The sequence below is a fragment of the Cebus imitator genome, unplaced genomic scaffold, assembly GCF_001604975.1.
Source record: "Cebus imitator isolate Cc_AM_T3 unplaced genomic scaffold, Cebus_imitator-1.0 Scaffold1030, whole genome shotgun sequence".
NCBI classification, from domain to species: domain Eukaryota; kingdom Metazoa; phylum Chordata; class Mammalia; order Primates; family Cebidae; genus Cebus; species Cebus imitator.
Window position 1 is genome coordinate 94,231 of NW_016108345.1, and position 26,087 is coordinate 120,317.

At 41.5% G+C, this 26,087-nt stretch overlaps 1 long non-coding RNA gene, 3 pseudogenes and 2 gene segments (V, D, J or C); 1 reads left to right on the forward strand and 5 right to left on the reverse strand.

Annotated features, from left to right (window-relative positions):
* Positions 1–4,384: 4,384 nt before the first annotated feature.
* On the reverse strand, positions 4,385–4,983 carry LOC108298654 (annotated as a pseudogene). Its single transcript, XR_001822645.2, has 2 exons — positions 4,938–4,983; positions 4,385–4,845 (listed from the first exon to the last, which is right to left on the reverse strand). The product of XR_001822645.2 is annotated as an immunoglobulin heavy variable 3-23-like (transcript).
* On the forward strand, positions 4,557–12,087 carry LOC119469928. The gene is made up of 3 exons (XR_005198787.1): positions 4,557–4,569; positions 10,103–10,108; positions 12,076–12,087. It is a non-coding gene; the product is annotated as an uncharacterized LOC119469928 (long non-coding RNA).
* LOC108298653 lies at positions 8,936–9,860 on the reverse strand (annotated as a pseudogene). Its single transcript, XR_005198785.1, has one exon. The product of XR_005198785.1 is annotated as a homer protein homolog 2-like (transcript).
* On the reverse strand, positions 10,391–10,835 carry LOC119469926 (annotated as a pseudogene).
* Positions 12,088–19,432: 7,345 nt separating the features above from the next.
* On the reverse strand, positions 19,433–20,240 carry LOC108298656. The segment is given in 2 exon segments: positions 19,433–19,782; positions 19,867–20,240. Coding segments are annotated over 2 exon segments (465 nt in total).
* Positions 20,241–24,558: 4,318 nt separating this feature from the next.
* Positions 24,559–25,567, reverse strand: LOC108298660. The segment is given in 2 exon segments: positions 24,559–25,120; positions 25,525–25,567. Coding segments are annotated over 2 exon segments (408 nt in total).
* Positions 25,568–26,087: the final 520 nt, after the last annotated feature.

Consider the following 26,087-nt stretch of genomic DNA (forward strand, 5'->3'; position numbering starts at 1 on the left):
TTTTTTTTTACTTCCTTGTCTGGTTTTCATATCAGGGTAACATTGGTCCCATGTGGCAAGTTTGAAAGTATTCCCTCCCTCTCTATTTTTTTTTGAATATTTTGAGGAGTGTATATATTGTTTCTTCTTTAAATGTTTGTGATAATTCAGCAGTAAAGCCATCGAATCCTGGGGTTTTTCTTTGACGGGAGAGCTTTAATTACAGCTTTAATTTTGTGACTTGTTTTTGTCTCTTCAGCGGTTGGTTTCCTGCTGGGAAACACCAGAGTCAAAGTGATCTTGGGTCGAGGCTTTGTGCAGACGATATTGTGGCATCAGCCACTTCTATGTGTTTGATGGAATGGAAACAGAGGCTGAGTGTGGAAAAGGAATGACTACTGGCCCAAAAGAAGGGGACCCTCCAGAAGTGTCTCTGGTCTCAAGGTTCTATCAGGCTGCAGAAATTTGGCTAAAGGAATGGGTGGTGGGAAGGGAGTACAGAGTTTGCTCCTAATCTGGGGCAATACAGCTGCATGAATTCCTTCCAGCTCTCCAAATTGAGCTTAGGGTTTGCAAGCACTGAGGAATTATTTTGTAGAAAGGATTGATGATATGTGTGATTGCCATGGGGCCTCCTGTGGTTATTTTATTTAACTTTACTCAACAGGGGTAATCTCATGTGATTCTGGGTCTGTGTGAGCCTTTCAGTATGAAGCTGCAGAGACAGGGTGCTTTCACACAGCCCTACTGGGCTTCTAATAACCACAGGGACCTCTCCTCTCCCCTGCTTCCTTCGAGGTCTCTCCTTTCAACTATCCAGTCTAGTCTTAGCTATTCATTTCATTCTGTGGTTCTGCCGTATGGGATAGACAAATGTCAGGCATGTCTATTCAGCTGTGATGCTAATGCATGGACATTGGATATTCCTAGCCATCTCCAAAAACTGTCATCCTCTGTGTATCACCTAAATATGGCATGTCAATCTGTATCTTGTCGACCCTGAGTAACAGACACAAAGAGACTCTAAAACGTAATATTTATTCCAGGATGTGTATTGCAATTGAAATGTGTGTGGGTGCATTCAGGTTGGTAAAGGCAAATAAAGAATTAAGGAAAAATAGGGAAGTTTACATCAGTGGTTTTGACGCAATTATCCTGGGCAGGAAGGATCAGTCACAGGGTTGACATTGCTGTGAGTTTGAACAGGGAGTTGCTGGGCAGATACACTTGGAGAAGTAATTATTTAAAGGCTGTGGTGGCCTCTGTGCAAGGTTGTGGCTGTGCAGAGTCTACTTATGACAGTTCTTGCTCTCAAGAACATGTGTGTTAGACCCTCCTTCATGGCATTCCACAGCTTCATTCATTAGAGTTTTAACATAAGTGGCTCCATTTTGATTCTGATACATTTCACAAGCTCTTTGTAACACTACTTCTGAAATAGATGACTCTGACAGTTTGCATAGAACAGGATTAATTCCACATCCTCACCCCATTTTGTTCAAGTAAATTTATCCCTTCACTATTAATGGCCAATTGCATTCCCAGATGAGTCTACACACCACATAGTGGAGGGTCCTGAGCAGATGGGGAGAGAAGGAAGCCCCATCAGCCTCTCCCACGTGGCTGCAGGAGCCACAGCCTGAGCCCCACCTGCACTCCAAGAAAATGCCTTGAGGCCTGGAATGTATACCTTGGAGACTATCTGTTTCTTCTTCAGGAAGCAGGAAAAACAAATATAAAGGCAAGAACAAACACTGCAAAGAAAGAAAATGAAATAGAATCAAAAGAAGCCCCAGATCACTGCTGATGCTGATTGGCTTTAGTGTCAGGAGAAGAGTCAGACATGAAATTTGTGAGGTTCTACATGACACTGACCCTGGCCCAGCCTCTTGGTTGGCTGTGATCTAACTGCTTAAAGACTGTTCTCGTATGGGAATCTCCCTGAGGTTTCTGTCCTGGGTCTGATTGGAGAAGACTCACCAGGCGCCACTGAGTTTCCTCAGGACTCTGATGCTGGTGACCACGGTTGAGGAATGCTCATCTCTGTAAGCGTCATCTGCATTTTGTGCATGTGAGGACAGGTCCTCATATTAAAATGATCTTTTCAATATTATGTTGAGAGGGATAGCATTAAGAAAAATACCTAAGGTAGATGACGATGTGACAGATGCAGCAAGCCACCATGGCATGTGTATACCTAAGTAACAAACCCGCTTGGTCTGCACATGTTCCCCAGTACTTAAAGTGTAATTAAAAAAAATAAAAATATGAAGAGATGATAATAGTAAGCACAGAATTCTAAACTTGGAAAGTTTCACTACAGAAACTGTCAGAAGAAGATGAAGACCCACATCCTAACAGGAAATCAGCTTCCATCTGCACCTGCCTCTGGGGTTGACTCTGATCAGTGGGTCCTGAGTGTGCCCCCTGCAGCCGATTCCCCCGAGTTTTCCTGCAGGAGGTTTGTGTCTGGGCTCACACGCGCCTCCCCTCACTATGTATATTGCACAGTAATACACAGCCGTGTCCTTGGCTCTTAGGCTGTTCATTTGCAGAAACAGCGTGTTCTTGGCGTTGTCTCTGGGGATGGTGATTCAGCCCCTCACAGTCTGCGTAGTATGTGCTACCATCATTACCAATAGCTGAGACCCACTCCAGTCCCATTCCCGGAGCCTGGTGGACCTAGCTCATGGCATAGCTACTGAAGGTGAATCCAGAGGCTCCACAGGAGAGTCTCAGGGTCCCCCCAGGCTGAACCAAGCCTCCCCCAGACTCCACCAGCTGCACCTCACACTGGACAGCTGCAAACCCTTGTCAGAAACTGTTACACATATTTACTGTTTACCTCACTCATATCCATTCACACTCATTTTGCTATTTCTCCATGAATTACCTTTCAAAATAGCAACAAGTAAAATCTACCTCAGCATAATCTCCATGGTGAGTTCAGTCTCTGTGTTCATTCGTGATCACCAAATGCAAACACCTGAAAATCCCAGGGCTGCGCTCCTCTCCCAGAGCTGGAGGATCAGGGCTGGGCTGGTTTTCATGAACAGAGGGAGGGCTCTATTTGCATGTTTCCTGCTATATAGCAAGATCTGGGGTAAGACGCCTGAGGAGAGAGTGGGGCTCAGAGCACAGGACAGTGTCCTGCGGGAGATTTGTGATATTGATGGCATTTGGAATTGTGGTTTCTTATTATAAGTTTGTTCTATGATAAAACCTTAAAACCTATGAAAGTTATCATTTTGTAATTTCTGTTTTAAAACAGTTATATTGTGGTACAATATATCTGCATAAATTGCATATATTTAAAGTTAGCACCAATCATCTTTTATTTTTACATATGTAGAGAAAACACGGTATGTGGTATTAATGTTATTTCCACGTTACAGGTGAAAAATCACCATCAAAAGCACAGATGGGTTGTAATATAAATATACAGCTGAATTTTATTTGGCTTTGAAAAGAAGGAAATTCTGACATTTGCAACAACACAGATGCACCTGGAGGACATGATTCTAACTGGAATAAGTCAGATGCAGAAAGGCAAATGCTTCATGATCTCATTTACATGTGGGATCTAAAATGTCCATGCTCTTAAAGCAGAGAGTAGAANACACACCACACAGTGGAGGGTCCTGAGCAAATGGGGAGAGAAGGAAGCCCATCAGCCTCTCCCATGTGGCTGCAGGAGCCACAGCCTGAGCCCCAGCTGCGCTCCAAGAAAATGCCTTGAGGCCTGGAATGTATACCTTGGAGACTATCTGTTTCTTCTTCAGGAAGCAGGAAAAGCAAATATAAAGGCAAGAACAAACACTGCAAAGAAAGAAAATGAAATAGAATCAAAAGAAGCCCCAGATCACAGCTGATGCTGATTGGCTTTAGTGTCAGGAGAAGAGTCAGACATGAAACTTGTGAGGTTCTACATGACACTGACCCTGGCACAGCCTCTCTGGTGGCTGTGATCTAACTGCTTAAAGACTGTTCTCGTATGGGAATCTCCCTGAGGTTTCTGTCCTGGGTCTGATTGGAGAAGACTCACCAGGCACCACCGAGTTTCCTAAGGACTCTGATGCTGGTGACCACGGTTGAGGAATGTTCATCTCTGTAAGCGTCATCTGCATTTTGTGCATGTGAGGACAGGTCCTCATATTAAAATGATCTTTTTAATATTATGTCAAGAGGGATAGCATTAAGAAAAATGCCCAAGGTAGATGACGGGGTGACAGATGCAGCAAGCCACCATGGCATGTGTATACCTAAGTAACAAACCCGCTTGGTCTGCACATGTTCCCCAGTACTTAAAGTGTAATTTAAAAAAATAAAAATATGAAGAGATGATAATAGTAAGCACAGAATTCTAAACTTAGAAAGTTTCACTAGAGAAACTGTCAGAAGAAGATGAAGACCCACATCCTAACAGGAAATCAGCCTCCATCTGCACCTGCCTCTGGGGTTGACTCTGATCAGTGGGTCCTGAGTGTGCCCCCTGCAGCCGATTCCCCCGAGTTTTCCTGCAGGAGGTTTGTGCCTGGGCTCACACGGGCCTCCCCTCACTATGTATATTGCACAGTAATACACGGCCGTGTCCTTGGCTCTTAGGCTGTTCATTTGCAGAAACAGCGTGTTCTTGGCGTTGTCTCTGGAGATGGTGATTCGGCCCCTCACAGTCTGCGTAGTATGTGCTACCATCATTACCAATAGCTGAGACACACTCCAGTCCCATCCCCGGAGCCTGGCGGACCTTGCTCATGGCATAGCTACTGAAGGTGAATCCAGAGGCTGCACAGGAGAGTCTCAGGGTCCCCCCAGGCTGAACCAAGCCTCCGCCAGACTCCACCAGCTGCACCTCACACTGGACACCTGCACACCCTTGTCAGAAACTGTTACACATATTTACTGTTTACCTCACTCATATCCATTCACACTCATTTTTCTATTTCTCTATGAATTACCTTTCAAAATAGCAACAAGTAAAATCTAGCTCAGCACAATCTCCATGGTGAGTTCAGTCTCTGTGTTCATTCATAATCACCAAATGCAAACACCAGAAAATCCCAGGGCTGGGCTCCTCTCCCAGAGCTGGAGGATCAGGGTTGGGCTGGTTTTCATCAGCAGAGGGAGGGCTCTATTTGCATGTTTCCTGCTATATAACAAGATCTGGGGTAAGACGCCTGAGGAGAGAGTGGGGCTCAGAGCACAGGACAGTGTCCTGTGGGAGATTTGTGATATTGATGGCATTTGGAATTGTGGTTTCTTATTATAAGTTTGTTCTATGATAAAACCTTAAAACCTATGAAAGTTATAATTTTGTAATTTCTGTTTTAAAACAGTTATATTGTGGTACAATAGATCTGCATAAATTGCATATATTTAAAGTTAGCACCAATCATCTTTTATTTTTACATATGTGGAGAAAACATGGTATGTGGTATTAATGTTATTTCCACGTTACAGGTGAAAAATCACCAGCAAAAGCACAGATGGGTTGTAATATAAATATAGAGCTGAATTTTATTTGGCTTTGAAAAGAAGGAAATTGTGACATTTGCAACAACACAGATGCACCTGGAGGACATGATTCTAACTGGAATAAGTCAGGTGCAGAAAGGCAAATGCTTCATGATCTCATTTACATGTGGAATCTAAAATGTCCATGCTCTTAAAGCAGAGAGTAGAATAGTGGGTCCCAGGACCTGTGAGGAGAGGGAAAAAGGGTGATGTTGGACAAACGGCACAGAATTTTAGTTGTGCAGGTTGAATGACTTCTGGAGATTTAATGTACAACAATATTCCTGTATTTAATACTGTATAATAAACGTGATTTTTGCTAAAAAGGTAGATATTAGGTGTCCTCATGTGACACACACACATGCAGTGCATTCAGAATAAATGGTAGCTCTGAGAGAAGATGGATATACAAATGACTTTGACCATGATGAGCATTTCAGAATGTGTATTTGATACGATTTTTATCTGTGTCCTGTCCCAAATCCCAAGTTGCAAAATAATCCTCAATTGTGAAGGTCAGACCTGGTGGGAGATGACTGGGCCATGGGGTGGTTATTTCATGGATGGTTGGGAACCAGATCCTGGTGCTGTTCTCATGACAGTTTGTGAGTTCTCACAAGATCTGATTGTCCAATAGTGTGTAGACACCTCCCCCTTTCCTGTGGCTCCTGCTCTGGCCATGTGATGTGCCTGCTCCCCTTTGTCTTCTGCCACGAATCTAACTTTCCTGAATCTTCCCAGAAGGACACACCACTACACTTCTACAGTCTGCAGAAACAGGAGCCAGTTAAACATCTTTTTTTTCCCCTCAGATTACTCAGTCTTGGGCATTTATTTATAGCAATATGAGAACTGACTAATACATCATAAAGATATCAAGTGGGGCACCTTAAACACATATATTATTAAAATATTTCAGTCATACCTTAAAAACTAAAAAAATCAAACTTATTTTTAGAAAAAAGCAATACATACTTCATATTTTCTCAATAAAAATGAGACAACATAGGAAAACATACACTAAGACATTTCTAACAGCTTTCCTTATAATAGTCATCAACTGGAAAGAAATTTAAAATCTATTAACAAGAAAATAAACCAAAATATTGTTATTTATTTACTTAATGGACTGACTCAGATGTAAAATCTTTCTCCTCTCTCTCTCCCTCTTTCTCCATATGTACATGAAAACATTGAGATTTCATATCAGAATCAATCCATTAATTGAATAAATGACAATATCTTGATCTAATTTTATATATTAAATAACATGAATTAACCTCAAAAATACTAAAGTAGCCCCTTACCAAGATAGGTCTATAACGTTTGATTACATTTATATAAAGTTCAAAACAGAAAAAAACATAGGTCTATAGTATCAGAAATCAAAACATTTCCCCAATGTAGGTGTTGAACGCTGGCACAAAGAAAGTCCCGTGCTGGGAGGATGGACTTGTTTTTCAGGTTACCTTAGGTTTTGGGAACAAGGATATTCACATTTGACAGAAACTCTCCAGTGACACATTTCAAATATATGCATTAATTCTTACATGGAAATTTTATCTCATAAAAACAAAAAAATGTAGAATAGTTTAAAATTCAGCAAATAGTAAAATTAATATTAAACACTATTCAAACTATGAACATTATTACATGAATTAATAAAATGCATTCAGGTATGCCTATTAAAATTAAATCTCAGAAATCAAAAAAAATGGTAACAACTGAAACTTAATAAGCATACATTTCACAGAGAAGAAAAAAATTGTCAAGACATTTGGAACATGTATTTTTAATCAAATGTCACTATATTATTTATACAATATTGTAACCTATGTCATTAGTGTAAATTACTAATATTTTGTGTGATATTACAACAAAGAACAACTTTAAAAGATAAAAACATATTTGAGAGCACATGAACTAAATTGAATGTATTTCCAATGTTGGTCCAACTTTTACACCTGTAATAATACCCTGGTTTTGAGTGGGGCTTTGGAAAAAGTAATTTTTGTAAATTGAACAACAATTTATTAAGCACCTACTTTGTACCAGGCATTGTGCTAGGTACCCTTACTGTGTGCTGTTCCCAGACCAGAATCATCTACTTAGAAATTAAAACCAAGACCAGAACCATTGTTGCAACCATAAAAATCGGGGGGCAGGAGGCCGTACATGGATGCAGGTGATTCCCAGGCCAGAAAACGCACCCACCAGAAACTTGTTTTCCAACTCTTGATAAAGTCTCCACAAAACAGTTGTTTTAAAGCTTCTCAGTGTTGACAGAGAGGAATATTGTTGTCTCTGTGCCCCAGTGGGGCAGGCGCCTGGTGGACATTCATATATTCTGAATGCTATTTGATAAAAAGAGCCCAATGGCCTCCTCTAAAGAATATCAATATTTGGATTAATCAGAGCTACTTGGGAGGCTGAGGCAGGAGAATTACCTGAACCTAGGTGGTAGAGATTGCAGTGAACCAAGATTGCACCATTGCACTCCAGCCTGGGCAATAGAGGAAGACTATGGCTGGATGAAAAAAAAATGCTTTCTTTTTCAGTTTGAATGGTTGCACCAGCCTTTATGAAAAATATAAACGTCCCTGTCCTGACTGCCTATATGTTTAACGTAGATCTAGTTCTGGATTCCTGAGTCAGAATCTTCCAGTTGTCCACAACCTCACAAAGCCAGAGAAGCGAGAGGAGATTTATCTTCTGGAAAGAAGTGAGTGGATGGTACAGCTGGTTTGGAAACATGACAAACTGCACCTGCACTTACAGAAGAACACACACAGGAGAACGACCTAGTGCTGTGTGGTCTAGCACACACGTGTGGGACTCACGGGCGGGCCCAGGCCTCGCCAGCCCTATTTATCTGCTGCGGATGGAGAGGCCTGGGCGGAAGTCGGGCAGGGCGTCCAACTTCCGGTGCAGCAGGTCCGGAAGCTGTTCGCCTCCACCTCCAGGTGGCGCTGTGGGCGTTTGCTCGCCTCAGTGTCTTTAGGGAGCGCTCTCTGACTTCCGGGTTTTCATTCTCTCTCGGCCGCCTGGAACTTCTCAGACACAGCCGCGCTCTGACAGGAGCTGAGGCGGGATTTCACTTTGTTTTCGGAGACCTTTCAGCTCCGTCTCCTGTTCTCGGAGCTCCGCCTCCAGCCCCTCCGTCCTCCTCTTGAGCTGCGTGTTCTCTTCCTCCCTGTGGGTGTCCCGGTCTCTTCCCCGGCTCCGCCCTGGCCACCGCCTCCTGCAGCGCTGTGGTCCGTGGGGCGTGGCTCTCCTCAGGGGCTGCGGCTGCAGCTCCCGCTTCTGCTCGGCGGCCGCGCTGTGCGTCACGGAGATCTCAGCGCGTTCTTCTCAGGCTTCCGGTGCGTGTCGGCTGCAGCGGTGGAGAGGCCTTTTCATCGCCGCCCTTGACACTGGATGCCACAGCAGAAGATGGGGCTTCACGCCCAGATCATTCGGAACCATGACTCCAGCTCTCGGTTTTCTCCTGGGCCTTGTCTTTGGGCATCTCGGCAGCTTCTTTCAGCTCCTGGAATTTCTCTGCAAACGTTTCCAGCTGCTGCTCAGAGGAAAACCCCAAACCAAACACCGTGTGGGCTCTGCTGTCGGCCCCCTGCCCAGACTTCTGTGGCGTTTTGGGGAAGGTCATATTTGGTGCGATTGTGCAGTTGATGGTCACCTTGGCTCCGCCCACGCTGATGATTCGATAGCGGTTCCTTGTGACGTCATAGAAGGAGGAAACGGTGACCGCTACTTGCTCACAGCATCCAGTTCTTCTTGATGTTGGGATCAATCTGGAAGACTTGGGCTCGGGTGAAGTTGGGCTGTTCTCCCAACTCCAGCACTGCTCCGGCGGCCACTGTGACCTGGCCTCTCTGGCTCCCTCTGAGGCACATGCTGCAGCCCCTGCACACCAGCCTCAGCCCTGGCACTGCTCCAATCTGTGGGGCTGCCTGGGCGTGTGCTCTGGAAAAAATAATTCTAAGAGATAAAAGAATAATGAAGCCATCAGGAGGCAGCAGGGTGAATGAGTTTCTCAGGACAATCTAATCACACCTGGACAGGGAGAAAAGTTCTTGACCTACGATGGATTTAAAAATATGTGGTTAAAATTTCATTGAAAATTGAGGAATTTTGACTGTATATATAGGGTACAAAGCTATATTATGATTTATGAATGCAATATGGAATAATTGAATTGAACCAATTGACATATATATCACCTCCAATCCTTATTTGTGTGTGTGTGTGTGACAAGAACATTTGAAATTTGTTCTTGGCTATTTTAACATAACCAGTAGACTATGTTTAAACTTACAAATAGACATCAATTTATGTAAACTATAGAGAATGGCTGAAATCAGTTATGAATTACTATAATTTAAATTTTGTTAATCATTAAGTTTTATTCTTTGGGACATTTCATAGTTATTTTATAATAAGATTAAATATTAAAGACTGCAGATGTATTCATAAGTTTGTGTATTTACACATATGTCTATAGATGGAAATTTATGTCCCCATAGCTATGTAGTTGCTGATATCAACAGTTGTTAATAAAACTCTAGAAGAATAAGTGCAAATTATTAGGAAAAATTATTTCTTGAAGGTATATGTATTTTTAAAATGCCCCTACCTATAAACTTAAAAATTACTAAAGCACAAATAGTTAAAAATTATTATAAATAAGTATATTAAAATATCTCAACCTCGTAAGACTCCATAGTCCTGCAAAAACAAGTCAGCCTCCTGCAGCTGAGACAGGAAACCTCCCCCTGCACATGCTCTTGGAAACTGTCCTGTCCTCAGTCGGCGCCCCCTGGTGGCCCCATGCGCCCTTGCAGGGAGGTTTGTGTCTGGGCTCACACTGACCTCCACTCACTGTGTTTCTAGTACATTAATGGACGGCTGTGTCCTCGGTTTTAAGGCTGTTCTTTTGCAGATAAAGCGTGTTCTTGGAGTTGTCTCTGGAGATGGTGAATTGGCCCTTCACGGAGTCTTTGTAGTTTGTTCTACCCCCATCGGGATTAATTTCTCCAACCCACTCCAGCACCTTCCCCGGAACCTGGTGGACCCAGTATATCCAGAATTTCCTGAAGGTGAATCCAGAGGCTGCACAGGAGAGTCTCTGGGACCCCTAAGGCTGTACCAAGCCTCCCCCAGACTCCACCAGCGGCACTGCACACTGGACACCTGCAAACACAGAGACACCCTTGTCATTAACTGCCACACATATCCACTGTTTCTCTCACTCATGTCCACTCACACTCAAAATCTATAGTTCTCCATAAATCACCTTTTATGATAGTAAAAAGAAAAAGCCAGCTCAGCCCAGACTCCATGGTGAGTCCTCTGTGTTCAGTGCTGATCACTGAATAGAAACACCTGAGAATTCTGGGGCTGTGCTCCTTTCCTAGAGCTTCAGGGTCAGAGCTGGGCTGGTTTTTATGAGCAGAGGGAGAGCCCTATTTGCATGTCTCTTGCTACAAAGCAAGCTCTGGGGTAGGGCAGCTGAGGAGAGGGCCGTGCCCAGAGCGAATGAGAGTGTCCTGGAAAACATTGGCGGTAATCCAATCTCTTGGGAAAATATAAATTCAGATTATGTGATTGTGTGTTGATAATCATTTAACAGTCATCATCTTATTTTACTATTACATAATTGCCAAATATCTTTAATTCAAGTGTCAATGTTGCATGTTTAGAAAAGATAAATTATACACAGAACAGTGCAGTTGTGCAATGTGTCCAATATCACACATCTGGACAGAGTTAGTCCCATCTGTGCCTGTGTCTCCAATTACTAGAAGAAACTTCTCCCCTGATACACTGCTCCAGGGCAGTGTGGGACGTGTCTAGGGAGGTTTCAGGATGTCCCACCTATGATAACTACTTTATGTGATTTTGCCTTTTCTAGTGTTTATCTGAAATATAAAATATAAAATCAGTGTTCACATGTGTGTGTCTTCAGGAGTCCATGATTAGTCAAGTGCCAGTAGTCATCTTTTTCTTTCTCTTTCTTAGACAATAGATTTATTTTTGTAGCAGCTTTATTAAAACCACTCTGTGGTTTCCCTGCTTGGTTGAGCCACCCCTTCTTGTCCCCTCCCTGCTACTCCCCAGGTTTTCCTTCTTTGCTCATCATCTTATCCTGTTATAGACTTCTATTCCTGGAGACCCAACAGTAGTCTTGAGTGATGATATCACCCATGTCCTGCTGATATTTTTTTTTTTACTTTTACTTAAATTTTTAAAGCTAACCTGGACATTACAATTGGTATTTCAAATTTATAACAACATCTTAGCATGCCTGAGGACTTTTGTATCACACACACATATACACACACACACACACACCCCAGTCTCCAAATACCCTTTCAATTTCCTACAGGGAAAAACATGAGCCTATTGTAGGAATTGTTTGCATTGGCCATGGGAACCATGATGAGGCATCCTCTTCTGAGGTTACAGGATCTCCACGTCCAAGGAGCAGAGAGACTGCAGGTAAGTAGAAGCCCAGTGTTTCTGGATCTCGGAGAAGAATCATGGGACACCAAGTACAGCAGGACTGACCAAGAGGACCAGCTGTGGGAGACTTGGTATGAGGAGGACAAGGTGAGGCCCGGTATTATGTCTCTTGTCCTTCCGTCTGTTGATGTGATGTGTCACAGTGACTGATTTGCATATGCTGGACCCTCCTTGCATCACTAGGACAAACTGCGCTTGGTCATGACGAAGGAGTTTTTTTAATGTGTTGTTGAATTCTGTTTGCTAAGATTTCCTTGAGGATTTTTGCGTCTATAGTGATCAGAGCTATTGGCCTGTAGTTCTTTATTAATGTCTTTGTCTGGTTTTCATATTAGGGCAATACTGGCCTCATATGCAAGTTTAAAGTACTCCCTCCTCTTTTTTAAAAAAATTATTTTGAGGAGGATAGGTATTATTTCTACTTTAAATGTTTTTCATAACAGCAATGAAGCCATTGAGTCCTGGGATTTTTCTTCTCTGGGAGACCCTTTAGTACAGCTTCAAGGTTGTGACTTATTGGTCTGTTCACAGGTTGGATTTCTGCTGGGCAACACCAGAGTCAAAGGTGACCTTGAGTCTAGTCTTTGTGCAGCCAATATTGTGGCATCAGCCACTTGTGTTTGATGGAATGGAAACAGAGGCCCAGTTTCGAAACAGGAATGACTACTGGCCCAAAAGAAGGGCACCCTCCAGAAGCGTCTCTGGTCTCAAGGTTGTGCCAGCCTGCAGCAACTTGGCTAAAGGGATGAGTGGTGGGCAGGTAGTATAGATTTTGCTCCTAATCTGGTGTAATACAGCTGCATGAACTCCGTCCAGCACTCCAAATTGAGCTCAGGGTTTGCAAGGACTGTGGAATTATTTTGTAATTCCACAGGGAGGGGAGCATCACACACTGGGGTCTGTGGGGGGAGCTGGGGGAGGGAGAGTAGGGGGTGGGGAGTTGGGGAGGGATAATATGGGGAGAAATGCCAGATATAGGTGATGGGGAGAAAGGCAGCAAACCACATTGCCATGTATGTACCTATGCAACAATCTTGCATGTTCTTCACATGTACCCCAAAACATAAAATGCAATAAAATATATATTTAAAAAATAAAAAAGAATTGTTAATATGTGTGATTACAGTGGGGCAATCCAAATCCCCAAGAAAGGTTCTTCTACTTAAATTTTCTGACCAGGGATAATCCCACATGATTCTATGTCAATGTGAGCCTTCAAGTAGGAAGCTGCAGAGACAGGGTGACTTCACACAGCCCTACTGGACTTCTAATAACCACAGGGACCTCTCCTCTCCCCTGCTGTCCTCTTGGTCTCTCCCTTCAACATACCAGTCTAGTCTTAGCTGTTTATTCATTTTTGTGGTTATTTCATAAGGGGTTGAAAAATGTCAAGCACATTTAGTCAGCTGTCCTGCTGACATGTATTGTTGTTGTTGTTTTGTTGTTTTACTTTTACTTAATTTTTGTGTGGCTAACCTGGATGTTACAATTGGTAATGCAAATTTACAACAAAGTAACTTAAATTATGATTACCTTAGCTTCAGTAGAGCATACAGCTCTGCTTCTCTACAGCTCTCCATTTTTGTGTACTGTGCCGTTACATATTAGTACATTATAAATTACATGCACATTATTCAAATTTATAATTAACTTTATCTCCATAAATTATAGGCACATTATTTGAATTTATCATTACTCATATATCCATTTGTCTTAAATAATAAATGAATAGAACATGAGACTCTAGACAAAAATAAAATCATATTGGCTTTCCTTACACAAATGTGATTACTTTACTGGGATTCTTTTCTTGTTGTTGTTCTTTATAGGTGAAAGATTTTTAATTATCCTCCACTCTTTTTTCATTTCAGCCTGTAGGACTCTATTTAGTATTTCTCATTAGGAATTGGTGGTTTTGATGACTCCGTGGCTTTTGTTAATTTCTATTATCTTGAATTCTCCTTCAATTTTGCAGGTGTTCTTGCTGGTATGGAATTTTCGTTTGACAGTGTATATTAGCAGTTTTGATATGCCACTCCAGTGAGTTTTGCCTTTCTGATTTTTGGTGAGAAAACAGTTGTTAACTTTATTAAGGACCTATCCTAAGTAATAACTATGCCTTAGATTCTAAGGGCTCAAACATATCTGGTATTTTCAGACACAGGAAACTGATGTGAAGAGACGGGTCTCTAAAAGCATGCATAACGACACTCCACATGCACATAAACATGCTCACACTCTCACACACACTCAACACCATCACACATAGAGTCACACGTAATGACTCGCCTACACAAACACACACAGGGGCACACACTCACCAAGGAATGCAAGTAACACATTCACACTCAAATAGCCCTGCACACACAAGCATTCAATCAATTGCATTTGTAAAAGTTTGTTACACACACTCCCTCAAAAAAATCATGTTCATGCAAATTAATAGAATCAGATACTGAAGGGCTCACTCACACACATTCAATATAACATACACTTTTACAAACTAACTCACAGACACAGGCATGCACTATCTCTCACACACTCCTTCAAAGACACAGTCTAACAACCTCAAACTAAATTACTCATTTTAAAATAAAATACAGACACACACAAGCTCACACACACAATGATCCAAGTACACACAGACTCATATTAAGGCTATTCTGTAGTCACAGAATTGAGACAGCCGCCATCCCCTGTCTCCAAGGATATCATACTGTGGTAGAGGCTCAGCCCACCTTGTAGATTCTTCTCAGAGATGGCCAGGACTCCAGAGTTCAGGTTCTCATATGTTGTGTGACTTTTGGGATAATCCACACCTGAAACACTGAGTGGCTTTGTCTTCAACCACTTGATTATCACCTGTATGTTAGTTGATGCAATTGTTTACCTTGTTTTGAAGGAAATAAAGTAAATTCTGTCTTGCTAGGCTAGATCAGTGTATCTCTGTTCTCTTGGCAGCTTCAAATGTAGTCGAAAATAGGACAGTTTCAATAACTGCAGCTCTTACAATGCTTTCCTGGTCAGCTGGTCCAGCAGCATGGGGACTCCAGTAGAATACTCATTTTATGGTCCTAATTCTGTTTCCACTGTGGACACATTCCTTCTTATGTACCAGGACTTCCAGTCCATCAAAGCCTAGGATGATGGAGATGAAAATAAATATTTTTCAAATTTTCATCATAGATGTGGCAAGAAAACTGGATATTTTTGCCCATCGGTTTCCACACCCAGGTGTTGTAGCCGTTGACCACAAGGCACTATAATTCTCACTGTTGCAGGGAATTCACAACTCCCTGGATGATAGTATTGTCCTCAAAATTGACTTTTTTAGAGATTTTGTTTTCTATTATAAAACAGTGACAGAAAACATCTTGTGTAAATCTCACATCAGAATGTGGAGACTGAAGTAAATCCTTTCATTGTTCTACCGAGGTTTCTGTTTCTGTCCAAACGTGAAAGAGGAATGTCTGCTGGATCCCATGCTCACATTCCATAATCATATCTCCTACCCTGAAACAACAGCTGCTTTCCTTCATGTTGGAACATATTGTATAGTATTTAAGGCTAGGAAATGAAATATTCAGGAACTTGGACAGTGCACTAGTAGCTTCTATGTGATAAAAGAACACACACATGTAGAGATAACAGTCAATCCTTCTAAGTATAAATGACTACCTATCAAGTTTAGGCTTTATTTATATTATTCAAATTGTCTTCATTCACAGGTGGGTAACATTACAAGGTGTCATTATTTTGTTAGACAAATGTGATATCCATCACTAACAGCTCAGGCCCAGTTTGAGATGCTAGGACTGTCTGTTGGGAGGAATCTAAACTCAGTCTTCATTGCACATGTAAGGAAAAGCTCTGATATAAAGAGGGAGGACCCTGGAACTTGAGTAGAAACAATGATTAGCCTGCAGAGGATGTGGTACTATGAATTCTCCACACTGTCTGATCTACAAGAATAGATTTTCCTTACTTTCAGCTACTGGCTCCTTTATTTTTTACTTATTATTTATTGATTAATTTTTTAATGTACTTTAGGTTCTGGGGTACATGTGCAGATCTGCAGATCATGCAGGATTTTGGCATAGGTACGTACATGGCAAGGTGGTTTGCTGCCTTCATCTCTTTATCACCTATATCTGGTATTTCTCCCCTCATTATCTCTCCCCACCCTCCCCACTCCCACTGTACCTCCCTTAGCCCCCCATACTGACCCCAGTGTGTGATGCTTCCCTCCCTGTGTCCAGGTGTTCTCATTGTTCAACACCCACCTATGGGTAATAACATGTGGTGTTTGGTTTTCTGTTCTTGTGTCAGTTTGCGGAGAATGATGGTTTCCAGATTCATCCATGCCCCATGAAGAACATGAACTCATCATTTTTGAGGGCTGCATAGTATTCCATGGTATATATGTGCCACATTTTCTTTATCCAGTCATTGATGATGGACATTTGGGTTGGTTGCAGGTCTTTGCTATTGTAAACAGTACCCCAATGAACATACATGTGCATGTGTCTTTATAATAGAACAAATTATAATTCTTTGGGTATATACCCAGTAATGGGATTGCTGGGTCAAATGGCATTTCTATTTCTAGATCCTTGAGGAATCGCCACACTGTCTTCCACAATGGTTGAACTAATTTGCATTCCCACCAACAGTGGAAAAGTGTTCCTATTTCTCCACATCCTCACCAGCATCTGTTGTCTCCAGATTTTTTAATGGCTCCTTTATTTTAAATATTATTTTATTTATTTTTATTTTACTTTACATTCATTTTATCCTATTTCCTGAATATGTTAAAAAAAACGAAGTACCTATAAATTTTAAATTTAACAATCAATCATTAGTAGAAGTAACAAAAATAATGGTTATGAGGAAGATGCCAAGTAGAGAGTCCAGAAAATAAAACAAATAAATAAACAAGTTATGTATGTTTAGAGTGATACCTGAGGACACAAACTCTGAGAACCTTGTGCTGAATTGTGTATGAAGTTTAATTATATTTAATGTCCAAAATGCTGGTCATTTCAGTAAAAAAGAAATTTGTACATGGTCTGCTTATATAAGGAATTTGAAAGGGATGAAATCACAAACTTGCAAAACCAGGAGACACTTGGTGTATTCAGTATTCACCCTTTTCCATATTGCTAGGAAGAGAGAATGGATGGGCTATACCTTCCTGGGAAATGAGAGAAGTGGTTTTTAAGATGGTTCTCCAGGGGAGTTGTCAATTCAATCACTCCAACCATGCTCTGATACAGGATGGAAGAACTAGACTTGCTGAGTCTTCTGGCTTTCATTTTTCTATCATGCCAGATGCTTCTTGCCATGAAACATGATAACCCAAGTTCTTCAGCTTTTTCACTCTTGGGCTCACACCAGCGGTTTGCCAGGGGCTCTTCAGCCTTTGGCCACAGAATAAAGGCTGCACTGTTGGCTTCCCAACTTTTGAGCTTGTGGGACTCGGACTGGGTTCCTTGCTCCTCAGCTTGCAGATGGCCCATTAAGGGACTTGACCTGTGATGGTGTGAGTCAATACTCCTTAATAAACTCCCATTCAAATGTGTGCATCTATTCTATTAGTTCTGTCCCTCTAGAGAATCCTGTCTCATACAATGAGAAAAGTGAAGACGTCACTACATCTACCACATTTCACTGATGAGAACTTGTCCCACAGAGAGCAGGGGATGTGCAGAAAATAGAGAGGGGTTGGTGGATATTGTCCGTAAAAGAACAGACGCAGCGTAACTGAACTCCCCATGGAAGGAAGGTTTAAATGTTTGTTCAGAGCTAATGATGGCTTATGTCACGACCTCCACAAGGTTTCAGAAATAGTTTCTATTAACAAATGCAATACTTCATCTGGGTTTTCCCCCCATGGCTTATACTTGCTCTCTAGTCAGCACCAAAGAATGATGTCTTCAGAATTTTCCCTAATCTTCTGTGAACTCCTGGTGCAGTTCCTGGAAGAAAAGCCTGCATGGGGAAGGGAGCCCTCCTCATGTGCAGCCCTGAAGCCACCACACCATCTCATCAACCACCGCCCTTCAGTCACTTAGTCAACATTTCTGAGTTAACCTTCCTTAAACATGGCATTTGGCAGTGTCTTCCCTATTTTAAAAAATACTTAAGTTCTGTTTATCCCTGCAGACACCCATCCTTTCTGGAATGCAGGTTGTTTTGAGTGTGTAGTAATTGAAAATTGATAGAAGGTTCGTGTGCAACTTGTCATCTTACAGAGTGTACCCACCATGGGGTTGACACCAACAAGCAAGCAGGTGGACTCACTCAGCTGGAGAGCAAGGCATTTCCGTAGCCAGTGACCCCAGTGGGGCTCTCACCCTCCAAGACCAATCGGGCTCATTTCTCTGGCTAGTGTGCAGCCAACAAGGGGGACCAGTGCCCGCCCAGGAGAGGGTTACTTCTATTTACCTCCCATTTTCTAAATGGAAACTATTGCTTCTGCCTGAAATGCATGTATGTGTTTTTATTTTCTGTAAAAGGGACTCACACAGAAACACCCACGAAACATTACAGTGAATCTAATGGAACTATAGAGAACCATACATGATGTGCCTCATGGCCATGGTCTCCACTTCTCATTGAAGAACATTCCTGATGGGATTCACCAGAACTTGCTGGCTTTCCATAGACATGGATCTACCTCTAAGCACTTTGGGACCTTAACCTCTGAGAAGGGACAGAAATTACAGAACCAATAAGAAATATCCATTTTATGAATCCTCTAAGGAGGACTCCTAATAGGAATAGCCCCACCCACTTTTCCTATAACTGGCATCATTCCCAGGAACCCACTTCAAGAACCTGTGGTACTTCAAGATAATTTAAGCTTGGTATGCCAAGGAACAGCTAGAAGAGGAAAGAACCGATCTGTCCATGTAAGCTCATTCTTTCTAACATATTTATGACTCTGGAGCAGGACAGTTATAGTGGGGCAGGCTGTGCATATATGAAGAGGGGCACAGGGGAGCTCTCTGCACCTTCTGTTCAATTTTGCTGTGGTCTTAAAACTACTTTTTGATACATTTTATGTAAAAAGGGTGGCAGAGACATTTTGGAATACATTTTGGCCAGTTTTTAGGAATGATATTTAGTCTTAGTCCTGTTATGAGCAATTGTGCTCCAAATTATTTATCTATCTGATTTTAAAACTTATGTCTGCCAAAGTCTCCATGGGAAACTTTCCATCAGCTTGATTGATTGTTGCCTTTACCATTCTGAGAATCTTGCATATACAGCCACCTTTGAAAGAAATATTTCCCATATAGTGTGCATACATGTTTCTATTACTCATGTTCCTCAATTGCTTAGCCCATTTTCTAAACAACTTTAAAGATTGTAAGCCCTGTAATCTCAAAATCAGTGCCGCTGCCCTCTTCCTGGGGTTTCTGACACTCTCAGGATGTGGTTTTCACACTGTGTCTCTCGCACAGTAATACACGGCTGTATCCTCAGATCTCAGGCTGCTCAGCTCCATGTAGGCTGTGCTTGTGGATGTGTCCCTGGTTATGGTGACTCTGCCCTGGAACTTCTGTGCGTACTTTGTGTTACCATTGTAAGGGTTGATCCATCCCATCCACTCAAGCCCTTGTCCAGGGGCCTGTCGCACCCAGTGCATATAGTAGCTGGTAAAGGTGTATCCAGAAGCCTTGCAGGAGACCTTCACTGAGGACCCAGGCTTCTTCACTTCAGCCCCAGATTCCACCAGCTGCACCTGGGAGTGGGCACCTGTGGAGAAGAGACAGGAGTGAGTGAAGTCTCACTTGACTGCCCTGGTTACTCCCTCAGCCCTGGGACTGGGGAGCCCCTTACCTGTTGCCGCTGCCACCAAGAAGAGGATCCTCCAGGTCCAGTCCATGGTGAGGAGCTGTGCTCTAGAGGCTTCTCTCGAGGAGGGGTGTGGTTGTTGGGTGATGCTCTCAGTCACAGAGATCTCTATATTCACCTCAGTTATTTGCATATTTATGAAGGATGCTATTTAATAGCCCAATTCCTGACCCAGTATGAGAAAGAGCAAATATATGACACATGGACGATACAACTGTAGAAGCTGAGGGTTCAAGGCATAATCCTGTTAGAAACCATGTGTCCCCAACACATCCCTGAACTTTGTGTTGACAGAGCTTCCCTCACTGGGTAACAAGCTTCCCCAGGACACACATGTCATTTTGAACCCACATTTGAATGTCTCAGGGGCAACTTGAACCATTTCTAGACCTTAATATGCTAACGTGTTATTTTGGGAATGAGTATATTTCTCCAAAAATTTCTCTTATTTATGAGAAAGAACCTCTTCCTGATCTCCAACTGCTTACTATTAAGAGATTTAGCTGAATTTGAAATCCCCATTGTAAAAGTGGTTCTCATTATAACATCCAGTTTGATAAATGCTCACAATTGAACAGGATATTTTTTACAAACATCGCCAGTTCTTGTGAAATACTAATTTTAGATATCCTTAAAGGAAGTCCCAGGCCCTGAGAGGAACCCCTCCCCAGCCTCCTGTGCACCTGCTCTGGGGCAGCAGCCTGTGCTGGGTGTGTCCTGAGCGCCCCCTGCAGCCCAGTCCCAACCCTGCAGGGATGTTTCTCTCTGATCAGAATATATTCCCACCAGTGTCTCTAGCCCAGTATAAATTGGCTGTGCCCTGGCTCGGAATTCTCCTTTATTGATGCGATAGACCTCTCACAGCATCTTTTGGAATATTAAATTGGCCCTAGGAAACCAGCGAACTCTGCAGGGAAACCCCAAGAAAAGATCTCCTGCATCACCAGGGAGCCCTTTCCTGGAGCTCAAGAGGCAGTGAATCATTGGACAAATGATGAATCCAAAAACTCTTCAGGAATTTGGAGGAGACTCCTATTTCATTTAGGGTCCTGCAGTTTGTTATTGCATCTTAGAATACCTGCAGGTGCAAGTGCTGTGGCTAGAAGCCCACTCCAAATCTGCTATTCAAATCACACACGCACACACACACACTGTGGCAAATTTTTATTTTTACATGAATGGATCCCATTGAGAAGTGCCTGCACATTGAATTCACCTGGTCTCATTTTGGAACTCTGCAGATGCCCCGTGGAAAGTAAATTTGAGACCATGAAGGTGAAATCATTTTATTGAAGTTGCTGGTGTCAGCCGCTCCAAATTGCTCTATTTACCTTAACATTTTTTCTCCTATTTTCCTCATCAGATAGACTTTGTGCATCACCACACTCTCGTATTTAACCCATGTTGACTAAACTGGTGAGAACATAATGTGTGGAACACGGAAGCGTTACATGTTCTTACAGCTGAATTGCAATGCTGTAGTGGTCTCCTTTCTCTGGGCTGTGACCTATACAGGAAGTCTCCAGGTGTGAAGCTGATTGTTGCTCTTTTGTGGCTGGAACATCACAGGAAAATTTTCTTAAATGTACCCCTATTGGCTAATTTTACCAATTTTCATGATACAGGAAGGCTGTTGGTATGGGTTTGTCATGGGGATGGGTTACTTTCCTCACACAGATGAGGATCTAAAAACGCCCTTCCCATGTTTTCTCTTTCTGAAGGAGGCCTGGGTGTATTTATCAGAGATTAGGTGTCCTGGTAACAGAGCCGTGCAGGGATCTATGTGGATTCTCACCCTGAAAACCTGGAGTTTCCTGAAGGAAACGGCAATGAGAGCATGGGGGGTGGGGCTCCCAGCATCTCTCACCCTCATGCTAGTCCTGACATGCCCTTTATGTTCATTTAGTTCAGAATTTCATATAACAAACCACGCAGCCAAGCTCATTTAAATTATTTATGCTCAGGTCATATTGGAGCAGCAGCTGAGTATAATAATCACATTGCACTCAGACAAATCTGGGTCCAATCCAATTTTTACTGTAGCTCAGAGCAGCTTTACTGACTCACTTAAGTTGGAGATTATTTCTTCCCTGAAAGAACTGTAAGAGTTGTTATGGAGCCCCTGTGGGGTTAGATTTCTTTGTGTCGGCCTGTCATGCAGGGTATTCTGAATGATGTAGACCTTTAAATTTAGATAGTAATTTTTCCTGGTTGTCTAACAGTGTGTAGATGCCTGCCCCTCCTTCCTGTGGCTCCTGCTCTGGCCATGTGATGTGCCTGCTCCCCTTTGTCCTCTGCTGTGATTCTAAGTATCCTGAGTCTCCCCAGTAGGAGAATCTGCTACACTTCCTGTAAGCCGGCAGAACCGTGAGTCAATTAAACATCTTTATTTTTTCAAATTACTCCGTCTCAGGCGTTTATTTATAGCAATGTGAGAATGGAATGATACGTCATGAAAACATAAAGTGGTGCACCTTAAACATACACATTTATATTTTTCCTATTATAACCCAATACAACTGAAAAATTTAAACTTACTCTTACGATCAAGAAATGCATACTTTATATTTTCTTAATAAAAATAAGGTAACATAGAAAAACTTACACTAAGGTATTGTAACAGCTTTGCTTATGATACTCATAAACTGGAAAAAAATTAAAGTTCACTGACGAAAAATAGATCAACATATTGTTATGTATTTACTTAATGTAGTGACTCAGATATAAAATCTCTGTCCTTCCCCTTTCTCTCTGTCTCTATTTTGTTAAAATAAAAGTATTCTCTTACCAACATCAAATAAAAGTGGAGTCTTACCAAAAATGCCTATAATGTTAGATTCTATTTATACGAAGTTCAAAACTGAAAAACATGGATCCATAGTGTCAGAAATCAAAACACTTCTCCATGTAAGTGTTGACTGCAAGCACAGGGAAAGACCCGTGTTTGGGGGATGAACTTGCTCTTCAGGCTACCTTAGGTGTTGGGGACAAGGGTACTCACATTTGACAGAAACTCTCTAGTGGTACATTTCAGATCTATGTATTCTTCTTATATATACATTTTATCTTGTAAAACATGAAATAAAAAAGTATAAAATACTTTAAAATTCAGCAAATAATAAAAATAACATTAAAATCTTATCCAAAATATGAACATGAATTAATAAAGTACATTCTAGTATACCTACTAAAAGTAAATTCCAGAAACCAAAAAGATAAGGGTAACATCATAGAGAAACAAAAGTAGTCAAGACATATGATGAACACGTATTATTTTTTCCAATCAAATGTCTTTAAATTATTTATACAAGATTTTAGCCTGTGTCATAAGTATAAATTACTATATTGTGTTATATTACAACTGAGAACAACTTTTACAGAGAAAAGAATATTTGAAAACATATAAACGAAGTGGAATTTATCCTCAATGTTGGTCCAACGATTACACCTCAAAGTTCTAATAATACTCTGATTTTGAGTGGGTCTTTGGAAAATTAATTTTAAGAGATAAAAGAATAATGTGTAATAAAGAGACATCAACATCCCATATCAGAAAGAAATTGAAAATATGTAATACAAATAAAGTCCTGAGAAGAAACCTTAAACCATTGGAAGAGTCTCATGTATAGTAGGTTGTAACATGTTTATTGTTAAAATTATCAAGTTTATGTTGTTTTTAAAAATTAAAGCAAAACATAATAAAATGAAGTGTTTGTGTGTTTATTTGGTGCAGCAGAATGTTGAGAAAACTGAAGATCCCTGTAATTTTGAGGAGGTGGCCTAACCCAAGGAGAGAGAGGCTTCAGGTCCTGTGTATACACATGGTTTTTCTGATTGTGCCCATTGAAGAGAAAGAAGCATGATTGAGTTACTTAGGACGATCCAATCAGATCTAGATGGGTAGTAAAAATTCATGACCCAAGATGGATTAAAAAATATAATTAAAGTTTCATTAAAAAATGGGAAATTTTAGTTGTATATATTTATGGGGAACAAAGCTATGTTATAATTTGTGAATACAATATGGAATAACTGAATTAAACTAATCGACACATATATTACCTCTCTGTGACTATGGTCAACTCCTGCGTGGGTAAGTGTTTTGATTTATGGCACTGTAAATCCATGTTTTTCTGTTTTGAGCTTCATATAAATGGAATGTAACATTATAGACCTTTTTTGGTAGGGACTACTTTTGCTATTTTTGAGGTGTATTCATACCTCAAATTTACAAATCTTTGTCATTCTTGTGACTAGAACGTTTGAAATTTGTCCTTGACTTTTTAAATGACCAATACATTATATTTAAGCTTACAAATAGACATCAATTTATGTAAACCATAGAGAATCATTGAAATCAACTATAGATAACTCTAATAATTTATATTTAGTTTATCATTAAGGTTAATTCTTTAGGACATATTTTAGAATTGTTCAATTATAATGTTAGATATAAATTACTACACATGTATGTGTAGGTTTGTGTATTTGCATATATGTCTATAGATGTAAATTAATGTCCCTATAGCTATGTAGTTGCTGATATCGACAGATGTTAATAAAGGTCTAGAAGAATAAGTGCAAATAACTGGGAAGAATTATTTCTTGAAGCTATGTATCTTTAAAAATAACCCTACATACAAATTTTAAAATTACAAAAACACAAACATCCCTGAAAATATTATATATGTATATTATAAATATATTATAACTAAAAATAATAAAATACTGTAAACTTATAGGACTCCAGAGTCCTGCAAAAAGAAATCCGCTTCTTGCCTCTGAGAAAGAGGACCCTCCCCCTGCACCTGCTCCCGGGGCATGTCCCGTCCTCAGTGGCCCCGCGCGCCCCTGCAGGAGGTTTGTGTCCGGGTTCACACGGGCCTCCCCTCACTGTGTCTCCCACAGTAATACACGGCCGTGTCCTCGGCTCTCAGGCTGCTCATTTGCAGATACAGCGAGTTCTTGGAATCATCTCTTGAGATGGTGAATCGGCCTTTCACAGACGCGGCGTATTCTGCTGTCCCACCATTGGCTTTGGTTCTAATTAAACCTACCCACTCCAGCCCCTTCCCCGGAGCCTGGCGGGCCCAGTGCATGTAGTAGTCACTGAAGGTGAATCCAGAGGCCGCACAGGAGAGTCTCAGAGACCCCCCAGGCTGGACCAAGCCTCCCCCAGACTCCACCAGCTGCTCCTCACACTGGACACCTGCAAACACAGAGACACCCTTGTCATTAACTGCCACACATATCCACTGTCCTCTCGCTCATGTCCACACACACTCAGTATCTCTAGTTCTCCATAAATCACCTTTAAAAATGGCAACAAGGAAAACCCAGCTCAGCCCAGACTCCATGGTGAGTCCTCTGTGTTCAGTGCTGATCAACGAATGGAAACACCCGAGAATCCCGGAGCTGGGCTCCTCTGCCAGAGCTGCAGGGTCAGGGCTGCCCTGGTTTTCATCAGCATAGGGCAGACCCTATTTGCATGTCTCCTCCTATACAGCGAGTTCTAGAAGGGATGCCCAGAGGAGCTGTATCCCAGAGTGGATGTGAGTGATTATACTTCATAAATAATTCTCATTAGCATTTCTACTTGTAGATGCACAAGAAGTATGTTCTGTGGGAGTCCAATTTTCCTACATTTACACATGTGAATGTCAACCCCCAAGTGTGGAGGGGCCATGTCACATGTCTCAGAGCTCACATCCGGTAAGAGCCAGTCTCAGTGCCCGGCCTGTGTTCCTCAGGACTGGATCTGACTGCCCCCTAGATTAACTCTAGGACAGAACAAGAAATTTCCAGTGAGGTTTACAAAACTCTCTTCTTATAATAATATCATGACATTATTTGGCTATATCTTAGTGTTTTTCTTAATAATACAGAAAACTGAGTATTAATTCACGTATGTATTCAGTAGCCTGTGACTTCTTTGTATTATTTTTATCTCTTGTAATCGTTTTCTACCAAACCATACATTTTTATTTGTAGTAGTTTTAATGAGGTCATATTGACAAATAACAATCTTCACACAAATATTTACATAATCATCACCATTCACAGAGAAAACAAATCAGTTACTCCACAATTTTCTCTTTTTCTCCTGGAATTTCCCCTGCCTACACCTTTCATCCTTTCACCATGGAGAAGTCAGTTTGGGATCTTTGTGATGTAATTTGCAATAAATATTCAATTTGTATGGTTTA